Source organism: Oncorhynchus tshawytscha, linkage group LG03 (assembly GCF_018296145.1).
Source record: "Oncorhynchus tshawytscha isolate Ot180627B linkage group LG03, Otsh_v2.0, whole genome shotgun sequence".
NCBI lineage: Eukaryota > Metazoa > Chordata > Actinopteri > Salmoniformes > Salmonidae > Oncorhynchus > Oncorhynchus tshawytscha.
In genome coordinates this window covers 24,280,654-24,307,805 of record NC_056431.1, presented here as the reverse complement: position 1 = coordinate 24,307,805, position 27,152 = coordinate 24,280,654, and the positions used below count along the sequence as shown (strand labels likewise).

Genomic DNA, 27,152 nt, shown 5'->3' with positions numbered 1-27,152 from the left:
CATTTCAGACACATGGAACTATTCTTTTTTTCAGAGTGAATCTACACCTTTCATTTATGCTTGTAAGATTTCTAATCAATCAAATACATGTACTGGATGTATAACTGTATAATACTCAAATGATCTCGTACAATATGTACGATATGTACGACAGGCATTCATTTGAATGAAGGTGTAGATATGTTTGGGAGTTAAACCAAAAGCCTGTTATCCATCTGAGTAGAGATGAGGATAATGATAGGAGTATAAAGTTATTGTAGCCAATTTCATTCTCAATGGGCTTTCCTCTCACTTGCTAGATCCTTTCTCATGAATGGAGGAATTGTTAGCAATCAAGGATATAACGTTAGAATGTTTCTAAAGCACAAATCTATCACAGCATGTGAGTGGAGAATGGAGTGTAATGCTGGACCTTTTGTTGCCACTGATTAGTTGAATGGATACAATATTTTCCTCCAAGCTCATAATTTACTTTTTCATCTTTGTATAACAGTGTTATAAAATCACGTGTGCATTTTGAAACTATATCGAATTGAATTGGACACACAGTTGGGCACTGCACCTCTGCTCAACGTTATGTCGTTCCTAGTCCTATTATCAAACACATTTAATCAAATTCTTAAACAATCAGCTGCATCTGCTAGACAAAATTACTCAATCAAATGATGTTTCTCTTTTTATTGGCTGGGCAAGTCTGTCAGTCATTTAATTTGCGTCATTTCCGTTGTCAGGTGGCGCTGCTATGGAAAGATGCGATCAGAAAGCTGACGGATGGAAGCTGTTGTTGAGTGGTCATTTCGGTAATAGTGGCTAAAACAAACATAGCGCGATATCAATCCTCCATATACGGTCTCCTTTCGTTGGGGATAACCAACTGCGTATGCACCGAACAAATACGTTTAAAGAAATGTTCATGCTGTAGTAATACAACGCAGACTTTCCTCGGCGGTTTCAGCTCGAGGTAAGTTGTTGATAAAGAAAAAAAAAGACCTGAGTGAGCGAGGTGGCGAATTAGTTTGCTCTAGCGGTAGTAACGTTTAGTAGTAGTAGTAGTAGTAGTAGTAGTAGTAGTAGTAGCAGCTACCTAGCTAGCATGTACTTTGTTTAAATGGCCTCACCGATCTGCGCAATGTGTATTGTTTAGCAGACAATTGGTAAATTCAAACGGAACAAATGTGTTTCCACAAATACCATGCATATTTGTCATTGGGGTTGTTCCTATGTGTGAGAACGGCGTGCATTGTTGTAGTTCGCTAGCTTTGGGTTGTTCGTGACAAATGGAACGTGTCCGATTTTGCTAAGGTTACCTAGCGTAGCTTTAATGACGCCGATTATCGTACATGGTTTTGTAATTAACATACCCACTGTTCCCATACACCGTACGTGCGCGGTGTTTGACTAATTCCTATTCATTTACAAACTTATTTCGCTTCAACATTGCGTTTGGGCGTGGGGCTCGTTTCGTTTGGAAACGCTTCTGGGTTGTCGGTCAGTCGGTACTATAAATGGTACCTAGTTAGATTTTACTCATGACATAAGAGCAGGATGGCTTGAGGACAAATGGTGATAGACGGCACTAGTGTCTGTTGTAGGAGTCAAAAGGGTTCGTGTACACTACTTGCGGGATTGCATCCCTGCGATGCGTGCTCCTTTTCGTTTGTCTTAAATGATAGTTGCAACATTGTATCAGGCTAAGACCACCTTGCAACATTCTGTCGTCATTCCGCTCTAGTTATTTTTGGTGACCTTGTATGGCTAAGGGCATTCAAAATGTAACAATAGGCAGCCAGCTGCAAGATGGTAGGTAGCTAGAGCGCAGAAGGCTGAGCTTTCATCCAGGTACATCAAAAAACCTAGCAAGCTCGTAATGGGCATCTTTATCATGATGTCCAACATATTTAGAGGGTGATTGACTGGTGCAACCTATAAATCATCTCTGACAACATTGTGATAGCTTGGACTATTATGTATTCGGATGTAGCCTCGGTTCCAGGTATGAATGTGTAAATATGACATTTGGACCTGTAAGATGTATTTAGGGTTGGCTCCTTAACTAGTGCTTTTAGCTAATTATTTTGTTTTGCAACAGAACACTGTGGAATGCATGATTCATGCCGCTATAATAGGACGTGGGTGGTTCTCCGGTCACCTATCGCGGCCGTGTGTGCGCGCGCTCTAGCTATTTAAAGAGCGCATGTTCCCGTGGATGGCGTGGGATATTGTCTCTCTGGTGCCTTTTGTCTGATATGATTCAGTAGGCTGTGTTCCTAATCTTGCCAATCATTGTGCTTTCCTCGGGTGGTTTGACCTTTTGGTTCTTGAACTATTGGTAATTTGCTTACATTCATCAAATGCCAAACTAATCTGAAGTCAAGTTGTGAGCTGCCCATTTCAGGCAAGCCTAAGGTGCATGCATTACAGAAAGGTAATTGTTTTGTCACATGTTTTTAGGGCAGTACAGTGCTCTTGTAGAAATCTGAATCAGAGCCGACAGGTGCTGTTTGTAATAGTTCTCTTGTTGGACAGTCATTTTAGCAGCATACCCTGTGTACTATTCCATCTTTGCAAATTGCAATGTCTAACATTTAGTTTAGATGACTTGTGTAAATAAATAGTGTGGTAATTGATTGAGTATGCTGCTCTCCTACAGTTGCACATTTAACTGGGAGTCATATGAATAGCACTGTTCATAAGCCTGCCTCCCTTGGTGATTGATGACTGGTTGAGATGGCGAGAGACATGATTTTGACACTGTATGCTGTTTGAGATTTGAAAAAATCCTCATAGAAGTGAGAATTTGTGTAGGCCCGCTGACTTCTGCAACCTGTCCTGTCCTCACCAGAGCCAAACTGTGTGGCCCATGGCAGAAGTTTAAAAATGGAAATATTTCTTGTTTTCCTTGGGTTCACTGTGTTTGCTAATGTGTGGGCATTTTGACGAGTGTTGCCTGTAATATATACTTTGAGTCTTTTGGTGGTGTCAGTTTCCAATATTGACTCTCATGCAGGTTATTCAAATGTGTTGTTGCCCTCTGCTGCCACTTTTATCAGCCCGAATCATCTCTTTGGAATGTCTCTAGTAGGGTTGAGCTTGTACTGGCATGTGTCCACTAAAGATCTACGGTCACCACAATGCTGTCTTTAGCCACATTGACCTACCATCTTTGTGCTGCAGTTTCACTACAGAAATTCACACGTGTTTTCGCTCTGAAACGATGCCCCCCTTTTACACCCTGGGACATGTTTCAGGTTACACTCTTATTGGTGTCATCCCTCTGACATTTTTAGCATTTCTGACAAATCCTAGTCCATGGTAACCCTGGGGCGACTGAACCGAGTGATTCACTCTCCTCCAGTTGGTTCTGAGCATTACTTTCCTGTTACGGGAACCAGAGCGCATTTCATCACTTAGGGACTCCTTATCAGCAGGCAGCAAACAAAGCATATACCCATCAAAGATAGAGTACCATAGGTTTTTATAGAGGTTGGCATGTTACTGTAGGTAGATGTCACACAGGTTCCCCTGGCATGTGCCTTCACTTCCTTATCGGAAATGGTAGGGTTGCTATTTATTTTTCGGTCAAGAAAAAAAGCCATGAGCACAACCTTTTATGGGAAACTGTCTTCTGAGAGGAAGTCGTAGCATTTTACTGTCAATGGTTATAACTCGCCACAGACTTAGAGAACCATGAACCAGTGCAGATTGAGTTTCAAGTTAATGTCACATGCGCTAGTACAGTGAAATGCCCTTTGCTAGCTGTAAACCCAACAATGCAGTAATCAATATTAATGTAGTACTAATAAGAACATAAAGTAAGAAACTACATAGAAACCACACAGGTTAGATCTTTGGTCCTGTAACCGTAAGGTTGCTGGATCGAATCCCCGAGCTGACAAGGTAAAAATCTGTAGTTTTGCCTCTGAACAAGGCAGTTAACCCACTGTTCCACAGTAGGCCGTCATTGTAAATAAGAAATTGTTCTTAACTGACTTGCCTATTAAATTAAGATAAAATGTTTTTTTTTATACATACATAGATAGATACATACATACATAGTCAGTTCCAATACCATATTTACAATGTGCAGGGATACTGGAGTGATAGTTAGATATGTATAGGGGTAAGGTGAATAGGCATCATGATATATGATTAACAGAGTAGCAGTAGCATAAATGAGTGTGTGGTGTCAGTATGAATATGAGTGTGCATAGATAGTGTAAAAAAAAAAAGGGTCAACTCAGTCAGCCCTTGTAGCCATTCTGCTAGCTATTTAGCAGTCTTATGGCTTGGGTATAGAAGCTGTTCAGGAGCCTGTTGGTGTCAGACTTGATGCACCGGTACCACTTGCCGTGTGGAAGCAGAGCGAACAGTGGCTGGAGTCTTTAATGATTTTCCGGGCCTTCCTTTCACACCACCTGATGGAGGTCCTAAAAGCTGCGGCAGGATTTTCAGAAAGTAATTGCCAAGGATACAATGAAACCAGCATGAAAAAGCATGTATGCACAAAATAGCATTCAGCCTAATACATGTTTTGCCATCTTTAGCATTTCACCTGAATTCCACCCTTGCAGGATTTGATGTTGCAGTCATCTTACTGCATTCTGCATCAAGGCATTTGTCATTCAATGTGAGCACATGGATGTTTCGTTTGCGTGCCACATTGAGGATTAAAGCTGAGGTGTCATTTTTCTCACCAGAGACAACATCTGAATGAACCTATAATGGCTAGCCATTCACACTGTGTTGGTAAACTTGTGGGAGGGGTTTTCTAAAGTGGTTGGGTGGGGTTAAACCCTCTCCTCTCTCATACCACAAGACAGACAGTCTGCTGCATTAGTCAAGTCTGGAACTTTCGGAGAGACCCCATGTATAGTCATGCAGTGTCAGGTATTATTGAACTAATGTATTTTCTACTGTATGACACATTGGTAGAATTGTGGTCATTTTAGCGGTTTAATTATGCAACTCAAGATGGATATTTTGCTAGTGGCCTGGAGGAACATCAAGACTATCAGTTTTAGAGTTTTGCTTCCTTGTGGTCACATTTCTGTCCTACACCACTTAATGTACCTATCTTGATCTGATGTTATCCGATTAGCTTTTTGCTGCTGTGTTCTTCCTGCAGAGCTCCAGCATGTCTAAGCGGCGCTCTTTGGAGAGGGGGGCCGGAGAGACTTCAGGCAGGGCCAGCAAGCTCCTCTGTCCTGGAATCGCTGGAAGCAACGCGAAGAGGGCAGGTCCCTTCATCCTGGGTAAGAGATGGTGGTACTCAGGGGCAAAAAGGGGAAAGGTTGGCCTCTTACAACTGTTTGCGCAGGAAACTAGGAAAGAGGTGGAGGGGATTCAGTTAGCTTGAGGCAAGTATGTGAAGTATTTGACGTTGGGTAGATGGCGCAGAATCTATTCTGCGAAGTTTCTTCAATCTTTTCAGGAAATGTATACTGTAAACGTTGTGAAATGTTAGCATAAGACTTCTGCTGTCTGCTAGATTATGTTAGGGGTGTTGAAGTTTGCATGCCTCCTAATTGTTTGCATTAGGGCACACACTCTCCTTACCTTTTGGTCATGCAGCTGTTGCCACTTCTTCATTACAGGGCCTCGTTTGGGGAACTCGCCCGTGCCAAGTATAGTGCAGTGTCTGGCCAGGAAGGATGGGACGGATGACTTCTACCAGCTAAAAGTGAGTGGACACTATCTGTTTCTTTTGAATTATCTATTTTCACTGTTCGATGGAGATGAATTAGTGTCTTCAAACAATGGCTAGTTAGCTACAGTGTCCCAATAGCCTTTTGAACCTTTGACCTTCCTAAACAGACGTCTTTGTTGGTGTTCAGTTATGCCTTTACGGCCCTATTTCAGTGCAGCAGCCTGCGCTTGCTTAGGCGGAAGACAAACTGTAGAGGCAATTTGTTTATTGGGGCAATCCAATAATCTGTTTTACACACAAGGTGTTTTTTGGAGGAAGAGCGAAAAAGGTGGCACCCTGCCTTGGCCCTACTGCTAAGTCCCAGTGCAAAGTCTCTCTACCCCCCTCAATATCTCCTGAGTGTGTTGACCGTAGCATGTAGGGACATGTTTTTGCAAAGGATAAAATGAAATGAGCATGAAAAACAGGTTTTATTTTAGTCAATACTTAACACTTTTTTTTTTTTTCTGAAAACTGCATTGTTGGTCAAGGGCTTGTAAGTAAGCATTTCACTGTTGTATTTGGCATGTGACAAATAAAATTTGATTTGATGTGCCAAAAATGCAGGCCTGTCTGTCCCCTCTGGCTCTTAACCCCCCTCCCCTCCTTTCCTAAGTTCTTTCCCAAGGCCTAGATCAGCTGCTGGCGTCAGCTGTTAATGGTACATGTTTAGGCATTGTTGTAGGGGTGACGACTCCATGTGGTTCAGAGATTTCTCCCCAGTCCCAGAGCGTGTGTTCTCGGGGTCGAATTCATTAGGCGACACCGTAGCAAGATGTTTTGCAATGGGAAACAAAAACCAAGCATTTCTTATTGGACAAATCTAGGTAGGCCCTGCCTGTTCCAGTCAGTTTTCTGTTTTTTGGTGCCTAATGAACACAACCTTGCTACTGCTTTCTGTTGTAGATCCTGACGCTGGAGGAGCGGGCAGACGCGGCCGCAGAGACCCAGGAAGAGAGGCAGGGGAAGATGCTGCTGCACACCGAGTACTCCCTCCTCTCGCTGCTCCATAACCAGGACGGAGTGGTGCACCACCATGGCCTGTTCCAGGTAAATAGCAATAGTTTACTTGGTGCGTCACAAACTTTCAGGTACATCGCTTGGTGCTGCAGCCCTTTGTAATGTCTTTCAATTATGAGAACTTCACAGACCTGTACTGAATTACTGTGATTGTACATTATTCTTTCTGATGAGAGACTTGCATAGTTTTTTACTAGCCTCCCAAAGACACCCATTCAGGGAAACATTCTATTCACACCCCCTACCAACCACACTGCACAGTCCCAGTCCAGTTGAGCTTCGAGACACTTCCATAGAAATATTGAAGCACCTTTTTCTTCAAGCCATCACTTTCCTAGTCGGCCACTCGCACAGTGACTCAGCCCTCCCGCCCTTCCCATTTCTTTATAACTTTGTTATTGTTCCCTCTGCCGCCTCTCTCTTTCACAACCCTATTCCTCCTCAATGCGCTCTTCCTAGAATAGCTACATTGAGCCTTGCGGCATGATTCATTCAAGGCTACAACGCTATTGATTGGTTTATTATAGTTCCATCTCCAAGAGGGCCAGTTAATAATGATTTGTCTCAGGAAAGCCTTGAGGCCCAGCCATCTAAATCTGGACAAACCAATACCAATGGGGATCAGCTGGGGACGGTGCCTCGCTTTGAGGTGAATAGAGAAGAATGACCTTTGTTATTCATCTCAATCCCCCCCAGGCTTAGTAGAGGTGAATGTGTCCTAATCACATTGGCGATGGGATGGTTGTGCACAGATCCCTGAGCCCTGTCATCTCCTCCACTGTTCTCTCTCATAGCTGATCGTCAGACTGCAATTTCACTCGGCAATGGAAGCCGTTCAATTGTCATGTCTTTAGAAGATTGTAAGAAAGAACAAATTCGGACTAAAGAGATGCCCCAGAGTTGTGTTGTGTTGTTTAGGGCACATGTAGCAAAATGTTTTGCAATTTAAAAAGTTTAATTCTGTTTTGTGCTCTTTTGTTTGTGCTTACTGAACACTACCCATAACAACAGATCGTAAAGTGTGCTGATAAAGGATACGGTCTCCTCTTTAATATCACCCTAACCAATCCGCTTTCTTTCTCTCCCCTGTCCACTTTAGGACCGGGCGTACGAGATTGTGGAGGACCCGGAGGCCAACAATGGCAAGGTACGCCGGATGAAGAAGCGGATCTGCCTGGTGCTGGACTGCCTCTGTGCGCACGACTTCAGCGACAAGACTGCGGACCTCATCAACCTGCAGCACTACGTCATCAAGGAGAAGCGGCTGAGCGAGCGCGAGGCCATCGTCATCTTCTACGACGTGGTGCGTGTGGTGGAGGCCCTGCACAAGGTGAGACCGACCAACAAAACATGTACAGCGTATTTTTGAGGAGATCCGTTTGAGGAAGACAAGGTGCGGAATCGCTAATCTTGATCACAATGCGTCTGCCTAATTATTTGGAACACGAGGCGATTTGTAGATCAGTGATTCAACTCAGTCCGACAACAAAGTAGCTGTTTGGATTTAGGCTGTTTCGAACACGTCCATCTGCTTCTCGACTAGGGTTCAGTCTGTGCTTTGCAGATTGACCAGGCTTTAAATTATCTGTTGATGGCCAGTTGTTGGGAAGTTGTATGTCAGATTATCTGGTCACTGCCTACTGCCTTTACAGGCTGACCTTCATGATCAAGTAATTGGTCACGGACTTGACTATATAGTCATCTATGACCCATAGCTTTGACGATTATGTTCTTGAAAATATTTGTATTAAAGTGTTTTCTTTACGGTCTCCAACTTAAGTCTTGGGCGGGTTCAGACAAATCAAAATGTTACGTTTTTGTTATGTAGCCCCTCCGTTGAGTCGTCCAAGCTAAACCGCTCCTATAGAGCAGTAACAGCATTGACTTGAGTTGCTTTTGTTCCAGTGCTTCATTCAACAACAGTCTGACAAATCTCATCCGTGTCTACCTCTTTCACCCTGCAGAAAAACATTGTTCACCGAGACCTGAAGCTTGGAAACATGGTGCTGAACAAACGGTAAGGACACAGTCATGCTTTCATATTTGGTTTAGCCATGCGAGAGGCCCCATCCAGTGTGTGTCCGGTGTGCAACTGGGCTTCAACCCGAGCAGGGTCAAGTCCTCGGAGACTGATCTCCCAGCCCAGTCCCTTCACCCCTCTTTCTTTCTCTAGTACGAGTCAGTGACTAATTCCCGGTCGGGTTTTGGAAGGCAGTGATGGGAACCTAGTGCGAAAAAGAGGTTGAAGAACATGCCCTTTACTTTGTGCTCTGAGAGAGAGAGAGGGGGGGCTGCACATGGTTGGAACTCTGGCTCAGGTGCACATCAGGGCACAGTGCTGTGCTGCCATGAATCTGATGGGCCCTGCAGAATTCAGCCAGCTCCTTATCCATAAAGCCCCCCCCCAAAGAAATATATATTTTCAGTCTTATGTTCCATTATTTGAAATTGTGTTTTTTTTATTTTTTTTTATGTTTACATTGGGTAAAAGTAATGCTGCTTTTAAAAGTTAATAAACTTATCCCATTTAAGAGAAGGGCATTCAAACATTTAGCTGTGATTTTTCACACGTGCTCCACATTAATCCTGTGGATTAACGTATATTTAGAAAAGGAATACTTTTGCCAAAATGATTTCTCTGTACATTCTCACCAAGTTCACCCATTAGGCAAACCATTAACAGTATTAAATTGCCTATTGTTGTATCATAAAGATAACCTTTCACATTGAAGAACTACAGTGTTGCTCTTTGTTTACACCCGTTAAGCCTTAGACCCAACCATCTCTTAAAGAATTCACGTGAACACATGACTGAAAATATTTCAAGATTAAAACACTAACTTCCAAGTGCTAAAGGTAGTAGCCTAAAATTTGAAATTTAACACAAGGGTGTCGTTAAAACACCACCTAGGCCTTTATCATGAGATCCTTTGAGTGACTTTGGTTCAGGTTATGATATGAGCAAACTGAACATATTTTTGTCTTGCCCTTTGGAGCAGGGCATGTAATGTCCATGGCCTTTGTCATTGCAATAGTCCTGATCTTATGTGTTTGCTGGGCTGTGTCCAGTCCAATGGATGCTTGCTCATCTCTGGGAGGAAGGACATCATTGTTGCGCAGCAGCTGATAGCTAGTTCCATCAGTGTGAAAGGTCCTTGGCCAGAACACCAGGCTCCAGACAATTTAAGCTGTGAAGGAGAAAGGCAGACAAAAATAGACAAGGCATTAAAACCTTGCATTTAAGTACCAAGAAAAATACCTGTAGTGCTGTTTGTTCATCTCCTTACACTTGTGGGGAGAGCAGGTTTCTGCTGAAGGACAAATTCCAGATCAATAGGTAAAGAAAATGTGTGAATTAATCTCCTATAGCTTATTGCCTGTTACTAAAATGCCCTGTATACACTCAACCTGGATCCAGCCAAACAATGGCAATGCAGACATTACAAGATAACTAGCTAATAATTAGCAAACGTTTAACTTCATCATTACCAGCAGGCTAGATGGACATGGTATTCATCTTGCCTAAATGCCATGGTTACTCCACAGATTTTTTTTGGGGGGGGGGGTTGACAGAAGTCACGCTAAAAAACAATGTAATATTCTCTACAAGCCAGTATATTGAATTAAATTGTATTTCCACTTTACCGGTTATACATGCTGTTGAGGGGAGGTAGAGATGGGGTATCCACAGGATAGTGCTGTTTACCTGACTCTTTGCAGTGCCGGTAGTTTGTTGCTTGTATTAATAGCCGAATGTAACCGAAATGTCGCCTGACACGTTTCCTTGCAATCAGCTGGAAGTGTTTGCCTTTTAGTTAGGCTTGGCCATATTTTAAGTGTTTGTCATGTGCAAATTGCATCAGTATTGAAAAAAAACTGGAAATACAGACCAGTGTACTAAAGGTTGGGTTGGTAACACTTCTCTGTGGATATTTTATCAAATTCCCTCCGACATAGATTACCGGTTGTCAACCGATGTCCCTGAATGGAAAGGAAGTTAACATTCTGACTTTTAATGGGACTGTTCGGGAATGCTGAGCCTACATGTTAGATGAGTGTAACTATTTCACTCTCAATTCTTTACGAGCCTAGTATTAATCTAGATGGTCAGCTAGTTGAACATGCCGATGTCTAGCTATTTAGCCATTTCATCTGTGCCTGTCACTTAACACTTAACATAACAAACTGACAAACATATCGTCCTGGCTTTGCACATTAGCAATCAACATTAACCGCAGAATGCAACTGGCCATCTCAGCTAGCTGGCTATAACATTAACAGGATGCAACTGTCTAGCTAGCAAACAAGATAATTAACCCTTGTGCTTTTCTGGAAAAAAATTGTCCATTGTGGTATGGGTCAGGTTGACCCGCACAGTTTAAACAATCAAGTAAAAACAACTATTTTGTCTTGTCAGATCTTTCAGAACGATACAAGAATATTTAATTTTAAAAAACTCTAAGAACTATTTGTTGAAAATATTTCTCACAAACTATCATTTTGTGTTTCCCCAGGTAGGCTTTTTCCCCCTGGTGTTTTCCATTAACACTTAGGTGTGATTTGACTTTATTGGTCAAGCATCCCTTCAGTCTTTCTCTCCACATGTTGAACGCAATGTGCGTGTGCTTTCTGCAGATGTATTTATCGCATTCTACACAAGTGGTGTTGGTTTTACTGTCTTGGCGAGAATGCCAGAGAGAATTGTGTAGTTCCTGGAACAATTTTGAGTACGTTGGAAGCTGACAGTTTACCTTGACTTTGTCGTGGTGACAGTGACCATTCTATATTACGGTCTATGGACTTCCGTGTCCTCTCTTCTCTGGATGATGTTTGTTGCATGCGCTCTCATCTGATGGAGATGGTATGGCAGACCCCTCTGAAACCTCTTCACCAAAGCAAATACACAATCAGGAGGACAATGCTGTTGATCCAATCTCTGAAACCTCTACTATGTCGTAGTCCAGAATTTGTGATGAGGCTTCATTGATTGAATATTTTGGAGCTCATTTTTGACTCCGTCAGATCTGCTGCTCTCGCACTGAGAAGGTTGGGCAACTACTTTTCGCCCATAATTATAAAAGTGCAACCAGAACCAGTCAAAGCCGACTCCATCAAAGACACTTTGTTTATTTTGGACCCGTGCGAATATCTATACATATGAAATTCTCCGGGTCAAAATGACCCACATGTTTGTATACAAAATCTGCAGACATTCCCCAACACATCAGTATATGCACATTTTGAAGTTAGGTTCATGACCCTAAATGAGAATTCATTGAATTTCATGGAGAAAGAGGTTAACTAGTATTTTTGGCAACTCAAAAGTAGAAATGGGTGAAATTGACCCACAACAATGCACGAGGGTTAAACAACGGGAAAGTGGCATATTCATGGGTCTGAATGGGTTTCATTCATGCATACACATTCATATCTAATTACTAGTACCCATACATCTGTTTCTCAAACTAGACACTCTAATGTACTTGCCCTGTTGCTCACCGGGGCCTCCCACTCCTCTTTCTATTCTAGTTGGAGACAGTTTGCGCTGTTCTGTGAAGGGAGTAGTACACAGCGTTGTACGAGATCTCCAGTTTCTTGGCAATTTCTCGCATGGGATAGCCTTCATTTCTCAGAACAAGAATAGACTGACGAGTTTCAGAAGAGTTTATTTGTTTCTGGTCATTTTGAGCTTGTAATCGAACCCACAAATGCTGATGTTCCAGATACTCAACTAGTCTGAAGAAGGCCAGTTTTATTGCTTCTTTTAATCAGAACAAAGGTTTTCAGCTGTGCTAACATAATTGCAAAAGGGTTTTCAAAAGATTAACTAGCCTTTTAAAATGATAAACTTGGATTATCAAACATGACGTGCCATTGGAACAGAGGACTGATGGTTGCTGATATTGGGCCTCTGTATGTCTATGTAGATATTACATTAAACATCTGCTATTTCCAGCTACAATAGTAATTTACAAAATTAACAATGTCTACACATTTCTTAATGACCCCAAACTTTTGAACGGTAGTGTACATTTTGCACAATGAGCACTTGTCTCTCAAATACATTGTTAGTTATTGGTTAGCTAGCTAGTGAATTTTTGCCTTACTAGCATTGACATGAAATCAGTCAACACCTCAAGGCATTGTATCAATAATATGAAATGAGCCACTTATGATTCCCCACATGGCAGTTTCTTGTCAGCTCTTTCTAGCAAAATTTGGCCATCCCGAATCTCAACACGCTGACTTCTGCACCATGGAAGTGCGCACATCATTTTCCTGACATGGTCCGCTAACCCATCTATAGTGAATCTAGAACGATATCGCAGCCTCTTGCGATAGATATTGTGGATGTCAGTATTGCAATCTTATATTAAAAGTAGATTAATCGTGCATCCCTAGTGAGCACCATTCGGCCGCCGTAGTGGTGATGAAACAAAGTGTTTTGTTGTGGCCGGTTGGGCTGCTGCACAGAACAGAGCAGACGAGTAGAACACTCTGTCCCAGCTGGAGACAAAAGGAGAGGCCTGCCAAAGGCCCTCCATAGCTCAGGGCTGACTCACCATGGACACACATGTCTCTCGCTCTCTCACACACACTCAGCCCTCTATTTACTTTCCCTCCCGCCCTCTGTCTGTCAGAAGCTTTTTTTTCTCACAAACTCATTGCTCCTTACTCCTGTTTTCTCATGCTTCCTTTCTTCCATTCCCTCTCATTGTCTTCCTTTTTTGGCTTTTGCCTTTGCTCTCCGTGGTTTCATGTGTCCTCGCTGAATGTGCATGCATACAGTATGGGGGAGGGATGGATGGAGAAAGGCCTCTCCCAGATTTGGGGTATGCAAAAAAACAATTTTACACCAGACACTTGTACATGTGAAGCAGGACAAATGTAAGCACCCCCGATTCGATCTCTGTGCACTTTCACCACCCTGTGAAGTTCATAATTTATTTAATCTGCCTAATAAACTACATGCTTTTCCCAGTCCTAGTGGTGGGCTATGTTGTGTGGTCTTATCATCGAATGAATCCAAGTTTACTTCGATATGATTGCTATTATATAAGTATTTGTGCATAAAGGCGTTTACACGGTTATTTCTCGTAAATTTTGACAAACATTGCTTGCCGACAGTAAAGGTACCTGCATTTCCTGTTTCCACCATGGTTCAGGTCATTAATCCACAGGTAATGGATGGAAATTACGCTGCTATTGCATTTTGCCAGCAAGTTGTTTTAAATAGCTGGTGTTTGTAGGCTAGTAATACTTAAATAACTGAGGGTGTACTTTAGGGTTGTAAGATGTTTGGTTGATTGCTAACTAGACTTGAGCCTCCTTGTCAGGTAATCAGTCTTTAGACTGCGAGGTGCTTGTTTGTCATCATGCTTCTGTCAGCTGCCACTGACGGTGACATCAGCCTCTGCATATATTCCCACTGACTGTGCTGTACAGGTGTAAACTAATCTTCCCTTCACCAACTCCCTGTCCTGCAAAGCTGTGTGCTGTATCATTGTCAGGAGTTTGCTTATGCTGGAAATAAACATTGCGAACCAAATTTAAAAAGGGTGGTGCAGGGTTCACAAATAAGTAAAAAGGCAACATTTCAAAAATAGGTGCAGCTTTTAGTAGCATTTCAAAGTCCATCTGTGTTTAAAACTGGAAAGCAAAGTTGACCTTTTTTTATATTGTAAATTGTTTGATTGGACACTAGTCACACACAGGTAAATCCCAAAATGTTTGAGGGGAAATCCTTGACCTCACCACACTGTTCTGTTTTTTTTTTTTTATAAAATCAAATATAGCATCAATTTGAGGGACACTCCTGCTGAAATTGGTATTTTTTTTAGTAAACATTTTTTGTGCAATTTTGAGCTTCATGTAGAGCCAGAGGATGCCATGTTCAACCCCTTTCCCATCAGTCTGGTTATTTTGGGCAGGATGGGGGGAGTCACAAGGGATGTGGAGGTTTCTGGTTTCCTGTCTCCTGGGGTCACATGACCAGAAAGCGGAGACGGTGTGGTTCTTTTGGTCAACCCAGTCCTAAAGGTCCCTCTCACGAGGCGAACACGCTATCTCTTTCATGGAGAGGATACAGAGTAAGAATAGCAACCGCAGTTGTGTGATGCATGCAGGCGAAAGAAAGGCCCCCTTCATAAAGCAGCTTTTTATCTAGAGCCCTTCAAGCGCAGCTTCCTATCATTGTGAAGTTCAAAAGGCTACTGCATTATAGACAATTCATGCTCACAAATTTTGAACAGCCTCCTCAGATGGTAGACTGTCAAGACAGAATTGTTTCATCTTTAAAAATGTTTTTACAATGTGGCATTTTTAGCAAGCATGTTTTCACAGTAATTAACCTTAGCCTAAATGTGGCCTTCTGTCTGTGTGAGCAGAATGTGAACCGCATACAGTGAAAGTGAGAGCATAGGGGAAGCTGCATTGACCTCGGTCCTTGGAGAAAGGGGTGAGAAAGTGAACTTGAGTGGACTAAGGCGCTAAATTTCAGTTGTGATTTGTGTGGCCTGTGCATTCCTAGACACTGTGCTTCTACACCTGCATTGCTTGCTGTTTGGGGTTTTAGGCTGGGTTTCTGTACAGCACTTTGAGATATCAGCTGATGTACGAAGGGCTATATAAATAAATTTGATTTGCATGCGTTGTGTGGGTGGACTTAAGGAAAAGTGTGCACACAAGCTTATGTGCTTTGCCTATACATTCGTCAATTCAATTCCATGCAGGATTAGTCATTGAGATAATTAGCCCAAACCACAGGTTGACTCACATGTTTGTCAAAGTGCAGCCTTTTTTATTTCCTCTTTCTCTCTACATGTTTCTCTCTACTGTATGAAGGCCTACCATTAAACCCTGCACCCCCCCCCCACACACACACACACACTGTTTATCTATGACTCATGCAAACATCTGATAGGCCTATGTTTCTACAGAAACCAATATGATGTCCCTAGCAACGGCGCTTGAGTGCCAGACTGTCTGGAGTTTACCCTGTCTCTAGATATCACTGTCCTCCTGGTTTGGAGTTGTCCCTTCTACTGCTTGTGATCTTTTAGTCTTGTGTTTCTTTGAAACTTCTTAGCATTAAAAAAAGAAACCAGGAGTCTAATGCTTTGCTCAGTTAAACGTGCTGCAGTCAAATTAATTAGTGAGTGACCTACGCCTCCCACGGCAGTCCACATCTATTTAGTTTCATGAAGCATTGTGTATCACACAGGCCTACCAAACACTTATTTTTTTGTGATGACGAGGCAGACCATTAGTCAGGAAGTGGAGTACAGTTTCCTTGGGTCATATTCATTAGGGCATACTGTGGTGCATTTCTTTCATGCAGTTTCTGACAGTTCTTCTGCTTTGTATCTACTGAATATGGTGTGTGTGTGTGTGTGTGTGTGTGTGTTGGTGTCTCTCTGTGTACCCTAGGACTCACCGGATTACCATCACCAACTTCTGCCTGGGCAAGCACCTGGTGAGCGAGGACGATCTGCTAAAGGACCAGCGAGGAAGTCCAGCCTACATCAGCCCTGACGTACTGAGTGGTGAGAGGACACTCGCGCGTGCACACACACACCAGATGGCATGAGAGGGGAAAGGAGAAGGAACTTCCGTCAGTCTGTCACAAATGCTACTGACTGATGCCTAACACAATCGCATAACAGTTCAATTGAAACTTCCACATCTCCATGCTTACTTTATGTAACAAGTGGACGCAAATCATGTAGGCCTATTGATTTCCAAGGGTAACTTGCATGTTATTTGTGAAATGTGTTGGAGGTTTGACTGATAAGCTCCTGTTATATATTTTACTGTTCTGTTGAAAGGGTCAGCCAAGTTTAATCTGGGTCGAGCTGGGTAACTGCGAGTCAGTCAGTAGGCTTGCGTAATGTTTGGCAGGCCACTGTTGCGTTGGATATTTCCGGTTATTAGGCAACACCGATAGCCGATTTTGCAAACTTGTGAACATTAGTGAAGGCTGAAATTCTCAAGGTATTTTGTTTTTCATTTATTGACTTGATCATCTCCGTTGCATGATGTTCTCTCGTGATAAGCTACGTGTTGTTGATTTGTTTGGGTTTATTGCAAACATGTATACTGTGCTACATTTTGCTATTAGTTTAATTGCTTGCTGCAGAGACGGCACACAATATTCCATCACTCGGTAGTTTGTGCACACAGTTTGAAAAGTATTCTTAGCCCTTCAGTCTAGACACGATTGTCAGGGAAAAGTGTGAAACGAGCAGATTTCGATGGCGTCTTCTTCCCCGCTCCATTTAAAACGCAGAACCCAGGCCTATATGAGCGGAACATGACAAGTTGGAGACAGAACAATGAAACTGAGCTCCGGTGAGTCACCCTGATGACTCACCCAGAGGGAAACTACTCCCGTCTGTGTCAAATGCATTACCATTATTGCCCCTTGGGCGGAGGGAGTGAAGCAAGCGACTGCCGACCACCTCTTTATAACACTTTTCTCTGGTTCTAAAGAAGAGCACCATGCTCATTTGTCCTCCCATACATCACTGTCTTCTGACTCCTCGTGCCTTTACTGTTTGATATAGGTTTAAGCATAATGGAGGTATGGTATTGCCAGATGGGATTGCGGTTGGGAATTTCTTGGAAGATGAGTCTAGAGCTGCAGTTGGAGTGTTGAGTCACATTGTCTTCTTCTGTGTCCAATTGGTTAATCATTCATTCTGAGGTTGATTTAATGAGATATTATGGGTGGTTCTGGAGGAGGACAGTGGGTTGAAGAGTAACGACAAACAATGTTTGTGGTTGAATTAAGATTCGATAGTGTGATTGTACTGGTGCATGTACGTACACGATGTGGAATCCTATATGCAAAAAAGGTTTTTAAGAAAGTGTCATTTTCTCAGTAGCAAAATGTCAAACATGAACCCGTTTTCCATCCACACTTCATGTGTGTATATGTCAGATACAAAATGTAATGACGGGAATATGGAAATGTTGACCATATGAAAATTTACCATGTTTTTTTTTTGGTGAACTTTCAAAATGTCGACAACATTTAAACTTTGTCAGTGAAATGCTGGTGGAAATGCTTTATGCTCATGAATATAATAACATTGTATCAAACTTTGAGTCAGGCGAAGACGTGTTGTCTTCCCACTGACTTGTCACAAAAGCATGCAGTTTAGGCTACAGATGAAATAAATGATGCATGTCACAGAGTGGTGAAAGTGCGTAGTGATGAGCTTGATGCTGCTTTCCAATAAATATCAAGGGTCTTATTCTGGTGACAAGATAGACAATGCTTGGCTGCCATTAGACAAAAATGCACTTTTTTTTGTTGTCCATAATGATAATCTCATGTTGGCTATATGTGTTCTCTAGCCAACAGCACTCAGATAGCATTGTTGGCTGGAGTGCCCATGCCAGCATTGAATTTTTTTTAAATCTGGTACATGGGAATTGAACTGCCCCTGAACAGGCAGTTAACCCACTGTTCCCAGGCCGTCATTGAAAATAAGAATTTGTTCTTAACTGACTTGCCTGGTTAAATAAAGGTGGGGGGGAAAAAAAGGTATTTTAATGTGCATTACGTCATCACTTACAGCCTTTTATCTGTACAAGTCCAGTTGACGGAAACGCATCTTTGGTGGGAAAATTCACTTTTTTCTTAAAAGATTTTAATGAAAATCTGTCCCCATTTGTAATGAAACCTAGCTCGTGAAACATTTTTTAAATGAATCTATTGTCTTCCTTTGCAGGCCGGCCGTACCACGGTAAGCCCAGTGACATGTGGGCCCTTGGCGTGGTGCTGTTCACCATGCTCTACGGCCAGTTCCCCTTCTACGACAGCATACCTCAGGAGCTATTCCGCAAGATCAAGGCTGCAGAGTACTCCATCCCAGAGTAGGTCAACATACAACCCCCCCCCCACCACCACCAATACAGTGCCACACATCCCATACTAAACCACACAAGCATTATTACTCCAAGCACCCCATACAGAGTTGCTACAATGATGCATATCATGACAGTTGGTCTACTCAAGGACTTGGTGTAAGTCTGCCAATATCAATTAATTTCTGAGCCATACACTATTATTAACTAATAGTAATGTATGCTGTTTAGCAGATGCTTTTATCCAAAGTGACTTAGTCATGCATGCATTTTACATACAGGTGGTCCTGGGAATCGAACCCACTATCCTGGCTTTACAAACGCTATGCTATACCAACTGAGCTACGGAGGACCGTGCTCTTATTGGTTCCTCCTATGTATTATGCAACAGTTTCTCCTTCTGGTTTTGACGGCCATAAATATAACTATTTCCCCCTCTATCCTTTCCTCCCTCTCTCCCCTCAGGGACGGGCGTGTGTCGGAGAACACTGTGTGTCTTATACGGAAGCTGCTAGTGCTGGACCCCCAGCAGAGGCTGACTGCTGCCGAGGTCCTGGAGTCTCTCAGCGGCATTATTGCCTCATGGTGAGTCACACCCTCTGGTGGACAGGGAGATCTGTAAATATTGCCAGTTGTGGTTTAAAAAGTGCATAACAACAATGCATTCTCATCTGGTTTGAGAATATCATGTGTAACTTGGTGGCATTAATAGAATCATCAGTCAACCCTTGCTGTGTCTATAAACTGCCTTTTGTGTGTGCGCTTTGCAGGCAGTCAGTATCCTCTTTGACCGGACCTCTTCAGGTTGTACCTGACATTGATGACCAGGTCAGCCACCCAGAGCATCTCCAGGAGGTGAGATCCCTGTGGTCAACAACCCCTTGATCCTCCTTTAGCATTAGCACATGGCTAATCCTCAGAACTTCTGCTCACCCAAAGCCTTCTGGGGAACAGAGCCAAATGCTCCTCTCTTATTGACTGGTGCCTTGTTTGATGTTCTCACTGCGCCACCATGAGGCTAGCACTTTCATTACATTTGAATCCAATCTTCTTAAATCTAAAGGTGGTGTAAGAAATACAGAAGTGTGTATAGTATAGCTTGACATAGTGAGGGGGGGAAAGTATTTGATCCCCTGCTGATTTTGTACGTTTGTCCACTGACAAAGAAATGATCAGTCTAATTTTAATGTTAGGTTTATTTGAACAGTGAGAGGCAGAATAACAACATAAAAATCCAGAAAAACGCATGTCAATTTTTATGAAATGTCCTAATCTCAGTTTGTTACCTGTATAAAAGACACCTGTCCACAGAAGCAATCAATCAGATTCCAAACTTTCCACCATGGCCAAGACCAAAGAGCTCTCCAAGGATGTCAGGGACAAGATTGTAGACCTACACAAGGCTGGAATGGGCTACAAGACCATCGCCAAGCAGCTTAGTGAGAAGGTGACAACAGTTGGTGCGATTTATTCGCAAATGGAAGAAACACAAAATAACTGTCACTCTCCCTTGGCCTGGGGCTTCCTGCAAGATCTCACCTCGTGGAGTTGAGATGATCATGAGAACGGTGAGGACTCAGCCCAGAACTACACGGGAGGATCTTGTCAATGATCAAGGCAGCTGGGACCATAGTCAGAAAAGAAAACAATTGGTAACACACTACGCCGTGAAGGACTGAAATCCTGCAGCGCCCGCAAGGTCCCCCTGCTCAAGGAAGCACATATACATGCCCGTTTGAAGTTTGCCAACATCTGAATGATTCAGAGGACAACTGGGTGAAGTGTTCTGGTCAGATGAGACCAAAATGGAGTTCTTTGGCATCAACTGAACTTGCCGTGTTTGGAGGAGGCGGAATGCTGCCTATGACCCCAAGATCACCATCCCCACTGTCAAACATGAAGGTGGAAACATTATGCTTTGGGGGTATTTTTCTGCTAAGGGGACAGGACAACTTCACCGCATCAAAGGGACGATGGACGGGGCCATGTACCGTCAAATCTTGGGTGAGAACCTCCTTCCCTCAGCCAAGGCATTGAAAATGGGTTGTGGATGGGTATTCCAGCATGACAATGACTCAAAACACATGGCCAAGGCAACAAAGGAGTTGCTCAAGAAGATTGGGAATGCTCCTGATGAGGTCGCGAATGGTCTCCTGAGGGATCTCCTCCCAGACCTGGACTAAAGCATCCGCCAACACCTGGACAGTCTGTGGTGCATGGAGCGAGACATGATGTCCCAGATGTGCTCAATTGGATTAAGGTCTGGGGAACAGGTGGGCCAGCCTACAGCATCAATGCCTTCCTCTTGCAGGAACTGCTGACACTCTAGACACATGAGGTCTAGCAAACCGGTCATGCTGGAGGATGTTGCAGGCAGCAGAACGTTCTCCACAGCGTCTCCAGACTCTGTCACGTGCTCAGTGTGAACCTGCTTTCATCTGTGAAAAGCACAGGGCGCCAGTGGCGAATTTGCCAATCTTGGCCACCAATTGTGCAAGTTCTCACACTTAAAAAGATGAGAGGACTGTAATTTTCATCATAAGTACACTTTAAGTATGACAGACAAAATGAGAAGAAAACATTTTTTTTAATGAATGTATTTGCAAATTATGGTGGAAAATAAGGATTTGGTCAATAACCAAAGTTTATCTCAATACCTTTTTGTTGGCAATGACAGAGGTCAAATGTTTTCTGTAAGTCTTCAAGGTTTTCACACACTTGCTGGTATTTTGGCCCATTCCTCCATGCAGATCTCCTCTAGAGCAGTGGTGTTTTGGGGCTGTTGCTGGGCAACAACAGATTTTCTATGGGGTTGAGATCTGGAGACTGGCTAGGCCACTCCAGGACCTTGAAATGCTTCTTACGAAGCCACTCCTTTGTTGCCCGGGCGGTGTGTTTGGGATCATTGTCATGCTGAAAGACCCAGCCACGTTTCATCTTCAATGCCCTTGCTGATGGTAGGCTTTGTTACTTTGGTCCCAGCTCTCTGTAGGTCATTCACTAGGTCCCCCCGTGTGATTCTGGGATTTTTGCTCACTGTTCTTGTGATCATTTTGACCCCACGGGGTGAGATCTTGCGTGGAGCCCCAGATCGAGGGAGATTTTCAATGGTCTTGTATGTCTTCCATTTCCTAATAATTGCTTCCACAGTTGATTTCTTCAAACCAAGCTGCTTACCTATTGCAGATTCAGTCTTCCCAGCCTGGTGCAGGTCTACAATTTTGTTTCTGTCCTTTGAAAGCTCTTTGGTCTTGGCCATAGTGGAGTTTGGAGTGTGTCTGTTTGAGGTTGTGGACAGGTGTCTTTTATACTGATAACAAGTTCAAACAGGTGCCATTAATACAGGTAACGAGTGGCGGACAGAGGAGCCTCTTAATGAAAGAAGTAGTTACAGGTCTGTGAGAGCCAGAAATCTTGCTTGTTTGTAGGTGACCAAATACTTATTTTTCCACCATTTGCAAATAAATTCATTTAAAAATCCTACAATGTGATTTTCTGGATTTTTTTTTTGTCATTTTGTCTGTCATAGTTGAAGTGTACCTATGATGAAAATTAAAGGCCTCATCCTTTTTAAGTGGGAGAACTTGCACAATTGGTGGCTGACTAAATACTTTTTTGCCCCACTGTAGGTCTATAACAGTTTGGGTCTAGAGTGTCACCCCCTTTTGAAGAGGGTGACCTCGGCAGCTTTCCAATTTTTAGGTCTCTCGGACAATACGAAAGAGGTTGAACAGGCTGGTAATAGGGGTTTCCACAATGGCGGTGGATAATTTGAGGGTCCAGATTGTCTAACCCAGCTGATTTGTACAGGTCCAAGTTTTGCAGCCCTTTCAGAACATCTGCTATTTGGGTGAAGGAGAAGCTGGGGAGGCTTGGGCAAGTTGCAGTGATGGGTGTGGGGCTGTTGGCCGGGGTTGGGGTAGCCAGGAGGAAAGCATGGCCAGCCGTAGAGATGCTTCTTGAAATTCTCGATTTATCGTGGATTCATTGGTGGGGACAGTGTTACCTAGTCTCTGCAGTGGGCGGCTGGGCGGAGCTGCTCTTATTCTCCATGGACTTTAGTGTCCCAAAACTTTTGAGTTAGAGCTACAGGATGCAAATTGTTGATGTGGAAGCTCTCAACCTGCTCTGCTACAGCCCCGTCGATGAGCTTGGTGGTGTAGGTTCATCAGCTCTGTTTTGAGAAGGATGCTGATCTCTTGATCATTAACCTTGGCTCTCTAACTTGTGTTCATTGTGTAACAGTATCTCTGTGTAACAGCAGGGTCATGTTCAGGAGGCACCAAATGGAAAACGAACAAACTGGGAAGGGACTATGTGGACTTGGTAGACCTGGTCCAATAAGAAACCCACAGTTTTCTGTTGCAAAATGTTTCAAGAACTCTTCCATAATATGCCCTAATTCAGGGGTCTTCAAACATTTCCTCAGGGACCTCTAGACATTCCATGTGTTTGAGCTATACCAGATCTAGTACACTTGAGTCAACTAATCAATAACAAAATTGTAAACTGTCTGGGGGTCACTGAGAAGTGGTTTGAAAAATCAATGCCCTGATGAACACAACCCAGTGTGTAACTAACTAATAAGCATCTGTCTCTATCCCAGGTGAAAATGACAGAGGAGTCGTCGCAGTACGAGTTTGAGAACTACATGCGCCAGCAGCTGCTTCTGGCCGAGGAGAAGAACACTATTCACGAGGCCAAGGCCAGCTTCCTCACCAAGCGCCAGTTCGGCGCCATCCCGCCCGTGCGACGCCTGGGCCACGATGCCACGCCCGTCAGCCCTCTGGATGCCGCCATCCTGGCCCAGCGTTTTCTCCGGAAGTAGCCCCTTCATTCATCGCCTTGACAAGTGGCGTGAGGGACACAAGGGTTGGGTCGGGAAGGTACCCTAAAACTGAGAATATCTGTGGGAGCTTAGCCCCAGCTCAACCCTCCCTTGGGTAGAGAGGCCCCTAGCTGTGGTAAGTTAGGTGGTGTGGGAACAGACATGTGGGGAGGGGGCACCAGAACTGATCACTCACCTGACAACCTCTCATAGTTTTCACACGTCAAGTCTGGGTGTTGGCAGTGTGCACAGGAATGGCAAGGCTGGAGAATCTAAGGATCTGAACCAAAGGCTCCCACTGACCCCCCCCACCACCACCACTGATCTTAAACACACTGTTCTCTCACCCAGCAATGGGCACATATGGAGTCTTGCAGGCCAGGGGGATACCAGACACTGTATGTGTGTTTGGACATGAAAAGCTCCCCCATTGTTTCTATCTGCTGAGACCTGGCCATCGCCCTCCTACCTACCCCCATTTCTTCTTGAAAACCCTGAGCAATACAGGGCCAAAAGAATCATGTAGCAACCTTCCTCTAACCTCCCTCCCTCAACTCTCCAAACTGGGATCACTTGATCATGGACATCACTCACGTGCCCGCCCGCTCCACTCTTTAGTTTCCTCATAACCAAAATGATCTGGGCTAGTCCTGTCTCTAAACTACGACTTCAAATCTACCTCTCTCAATCTTTTTATTTTTTTTATTTTTTTTTCATGTGTCCATTTTTCACCATGTCCACCATTCTCAAACAAGGAATTGTCGGTAGTGTTGTCACCGTAGACAGAAAGCATTACTATGTTTTGTCGCATAAAGGTTTGGAATGTGGAATATGAATAAGCTTTTTTCCTTATGAATAATAAGTAGCATTTTACCCATCTTACATTGAAGATGCTAACTATCAAAGGGTGGCCAAATCGCTTACTTCTGTCTGTACGTCTAGCCGATTGCTTTGCTTTCGCTCACCCCCTGTGGAACTTTTTTCCATTTAGGCATCTAGTGTCAAATACCTGGAGGTTGTGACGCCGAGAGCTGGATGGGGGATGTTTTATTAGATGTTTAAGGTTGATCCTCTCTCGTTATTGCTGTTCTAATTGGCATCTTTGATTATTAATCACGACATGGATGCTATCATTTTCTGAGGGGTGAAAAATCATGTAGAGTCTTAACTGATTGTTAACCAAGGAAATGATACCTCTCCCTCATTCACCACTGAACAACTTCCAGGTATTCAACTTCCCATTTATCCTGTGTGACATCATCATTGTGGGACAAGTATTGGGCATGAATGTGAATGATTGGTAATGCCAGTGATTGTCAGTGTGTAGATAAGTGTGATTTTGGGCCAGGGGGCTGTATTAGACAAAGCCATGTCCTTTTCAGTGGTAGGTGTTGACTAGAGCAGCGTTATTTAAGCCCAGTGAGTCAGTGCACACCCTTAAACTAGCCATCCTCTCAATCTCTTTATCTTGCCTGCCTCAGTTGCTTGCACACACTGAGAATATATGGGCTTTTCTAAGACTGTCTGGACTGAATGTGTCCGCTATGAAAGATGGGCATCCCTCATGTTGGCCCTGTCTTAGTCGTGAATCCTCTAGTGCGTAGCAATGTCTTAAGTTTAAAATCAAACAAAATTGTAATGATCACAGTAGCTCTCAAGCCCTTTTAGCTGTTTTAAGTGATATTGTAGTCGCTGATCATGAAAGACTTACTATGATGTTGATAAGGATAATTGAATAGATAGTGTGATATTTCAGAGAAACTCAATGATGTTGCGTCTCCATCACTCGGTTATGCCATTGTTATGCACTTTCTCAAGCCTCCCTCTGCTGGCGGTGCCATAGTGGTGCCAAACGTCATGATCAATCCAATCATTCTCCAGAGGCTAACGGCTGTTTTGTCTAAATTACACCAGTGTCCTGGAAATATGATGACATTGCTAAAGTAGGTAGATATTTAGTAGGAAACAACTTTGCCGTCAAATTTACTTTAGGCAGATGGCAATGTCATAAGTTGGCAAAGTTTGTCCAAAAAAGCTAGCTATGTTGCTAAGCTACTAACTTGTGAACGATATTAGGCATCTGTTCACATAGGCTTGCCCATCTTTATGGGTATCTGCATTGCTTAGACCTTCACCCTATTTTTATATCCAAATTGATCACATGAGTAGAAACTCAAGTCAGTTTCCTCCTATTTCTTTGTATATTGTCTTTTTCCTCAATTTCATGTTGATTTTGTTATTTATTCACTGTCCATTTTCAGGTATCCAATCTCTGCCATTTAGCTTTAAGCAAGAAGTCTTCTGGTTCCATTTGTTTCTCCAAACATTCAAACTTGAGCCACCATTGCAGTTTTTTTTCTCTCAAGATCTTTTTATTATTTTTTACCATTGCCACACTCGTGGTCAATTTAAGCTACACTACTAATAATGAGACTGACTGCATAGTTCTATTTTTTACACAGAAAATAATCGCACATTATAATGATTTATGGTAGTGATGTTTATTAGCCTGGTCACAGTTCTGTTTGTGCTGTCTTGCCAACTGTTACCTTGACAGTGACAAACAGATCTGGGATCAGGCCAACTGTTTATTGCCCCATACCAGACTTTTGGTCAGTATGTAAATATAATACCATCAGGCAGCGACAACACCAGTAGAGCTTCCATCTAGTGGAACGAATCCAGCTCTGACCAGGGGTACATTCAGTGAGGTGAAATGTTGCAGATAGGAATGTGTTGAATAGAACTGACAAGATTTCCTGTTATGTTGAATTCAGAATCATATCTTAATTTCTATCTGTAAGTTTTGTAACATTGCACACTCCTGAACAGCCCGCGGTAACACAAATTATATATAGACATGCATTAGAGGCAGTACTAGCCACCCCATTTGAATGAAAAAATATTTCAATTAGATTTTGAGGAATGTACGCTTCCCCCCACCTCAATGTGAATTTCTGGGTATAAAAGCAGTATTGTAGTTGATAGTGTCAGTAGTTCATGAGAAAAAGGTATTTTGTGAACACCACAGCCCTTGCTGAAGTTGAAGGCAAATTTCTCATCCCATCTTACTTGAGGGTGACCATAACCCACTATTGGATATAAATATGTAGGTTTATTGGATAAGACCCTTGATAGTAATGTATTATCTGTAGCATTATCAAGATAGTGTTCACATTTAGCTGTTGGAATTGTCCCATGTCTATGAAAGTTGTCTCCTTCAGACGGTCTGTGGACTGAAAGCACCATAACGAAGCATGATGTTGAGCTCTTTGTAAAATGCGATTTTTGCATGATTTTCTTTTTTACTTGCAAGGTGGTCCCACAATATAATTCCCTGTAATCCACCAACTGAGAAGAATTGGGAATTTGAGTATTAAGGAAAAACCTAATGTTTTTCATAATACAACCGATTTTCATTTAATGAACATTCAACATAATTTTTCATTTTTACCATAATTCTAAAATGGAGGAAATGTCTGTCAGTTTAATGATGTATTTGATTTGCTGAATATTTGAACTGGAAAATAGATAATGGTGTATGATATGTGGTGGTAAAAATGGTTGAAAACCAGCAGGATTTGTTGTAAGCTGCTTGGTTGGATATGGGCATCTAATACAAAAACCTGGCTAATTGTACAGAGATGGAAGAAAATTAAAAGTTTGTATAAAATACATTATTTTTGTACTTCATCAAATCTCTACATGCATGTCAGCAATAAACTTTGATATGGAAAAATTCTC

At 42.8% G+C, this 27,152-nt stretch overlaps 1 protein-coding gene across 2 annotated transcripts; it reads left to right on the top strand.

Annotated features, from left to right (window-relative positions):
• Positions 1 to 720: 720 nt before the first annotated feature.
• LOC112246610 (serine/threonine-protein kinase 40) lies at positions 721 to 27,152 on the top strand. Of its 2 annotated transcripts, none has more exons than XM_024415046.2 (11): positions 721 to 961; positions 5,126 to 5,252; positions 5,595 to 5,680; positions 6,593 to 6,736; positions 7,806 to 8,036; positions 8,671 to 8,723; positions 16,136 to 16,251; positions 18,445 to 18,589; positions 19,046 to 19,165; positions 19,351 to 19,435; positions 23,187 to 27,152. In XM_024415046.2, exons 2-11 carry the CDS (start codon positions 5,135 to 5,137, stop codon positions 23,406 to 23,408), a joined length of 1,320 nt encoding a protein of 439 aa, XP_024270814.1. In that variant the 5' UTR covers positions 721 to 961; positions 5,126 to 5,134; the 3' UTR covers positions 23,409 to 27,152. The 2 variants fall into 2 exon arrangements, with proteins under 2 accessions (XP_024270814.1, XP_024270813.1); XM_024415045.2 differs by lacking the exon at positions 721 to 961 and adding an exon at positions 4,801 to 4,887.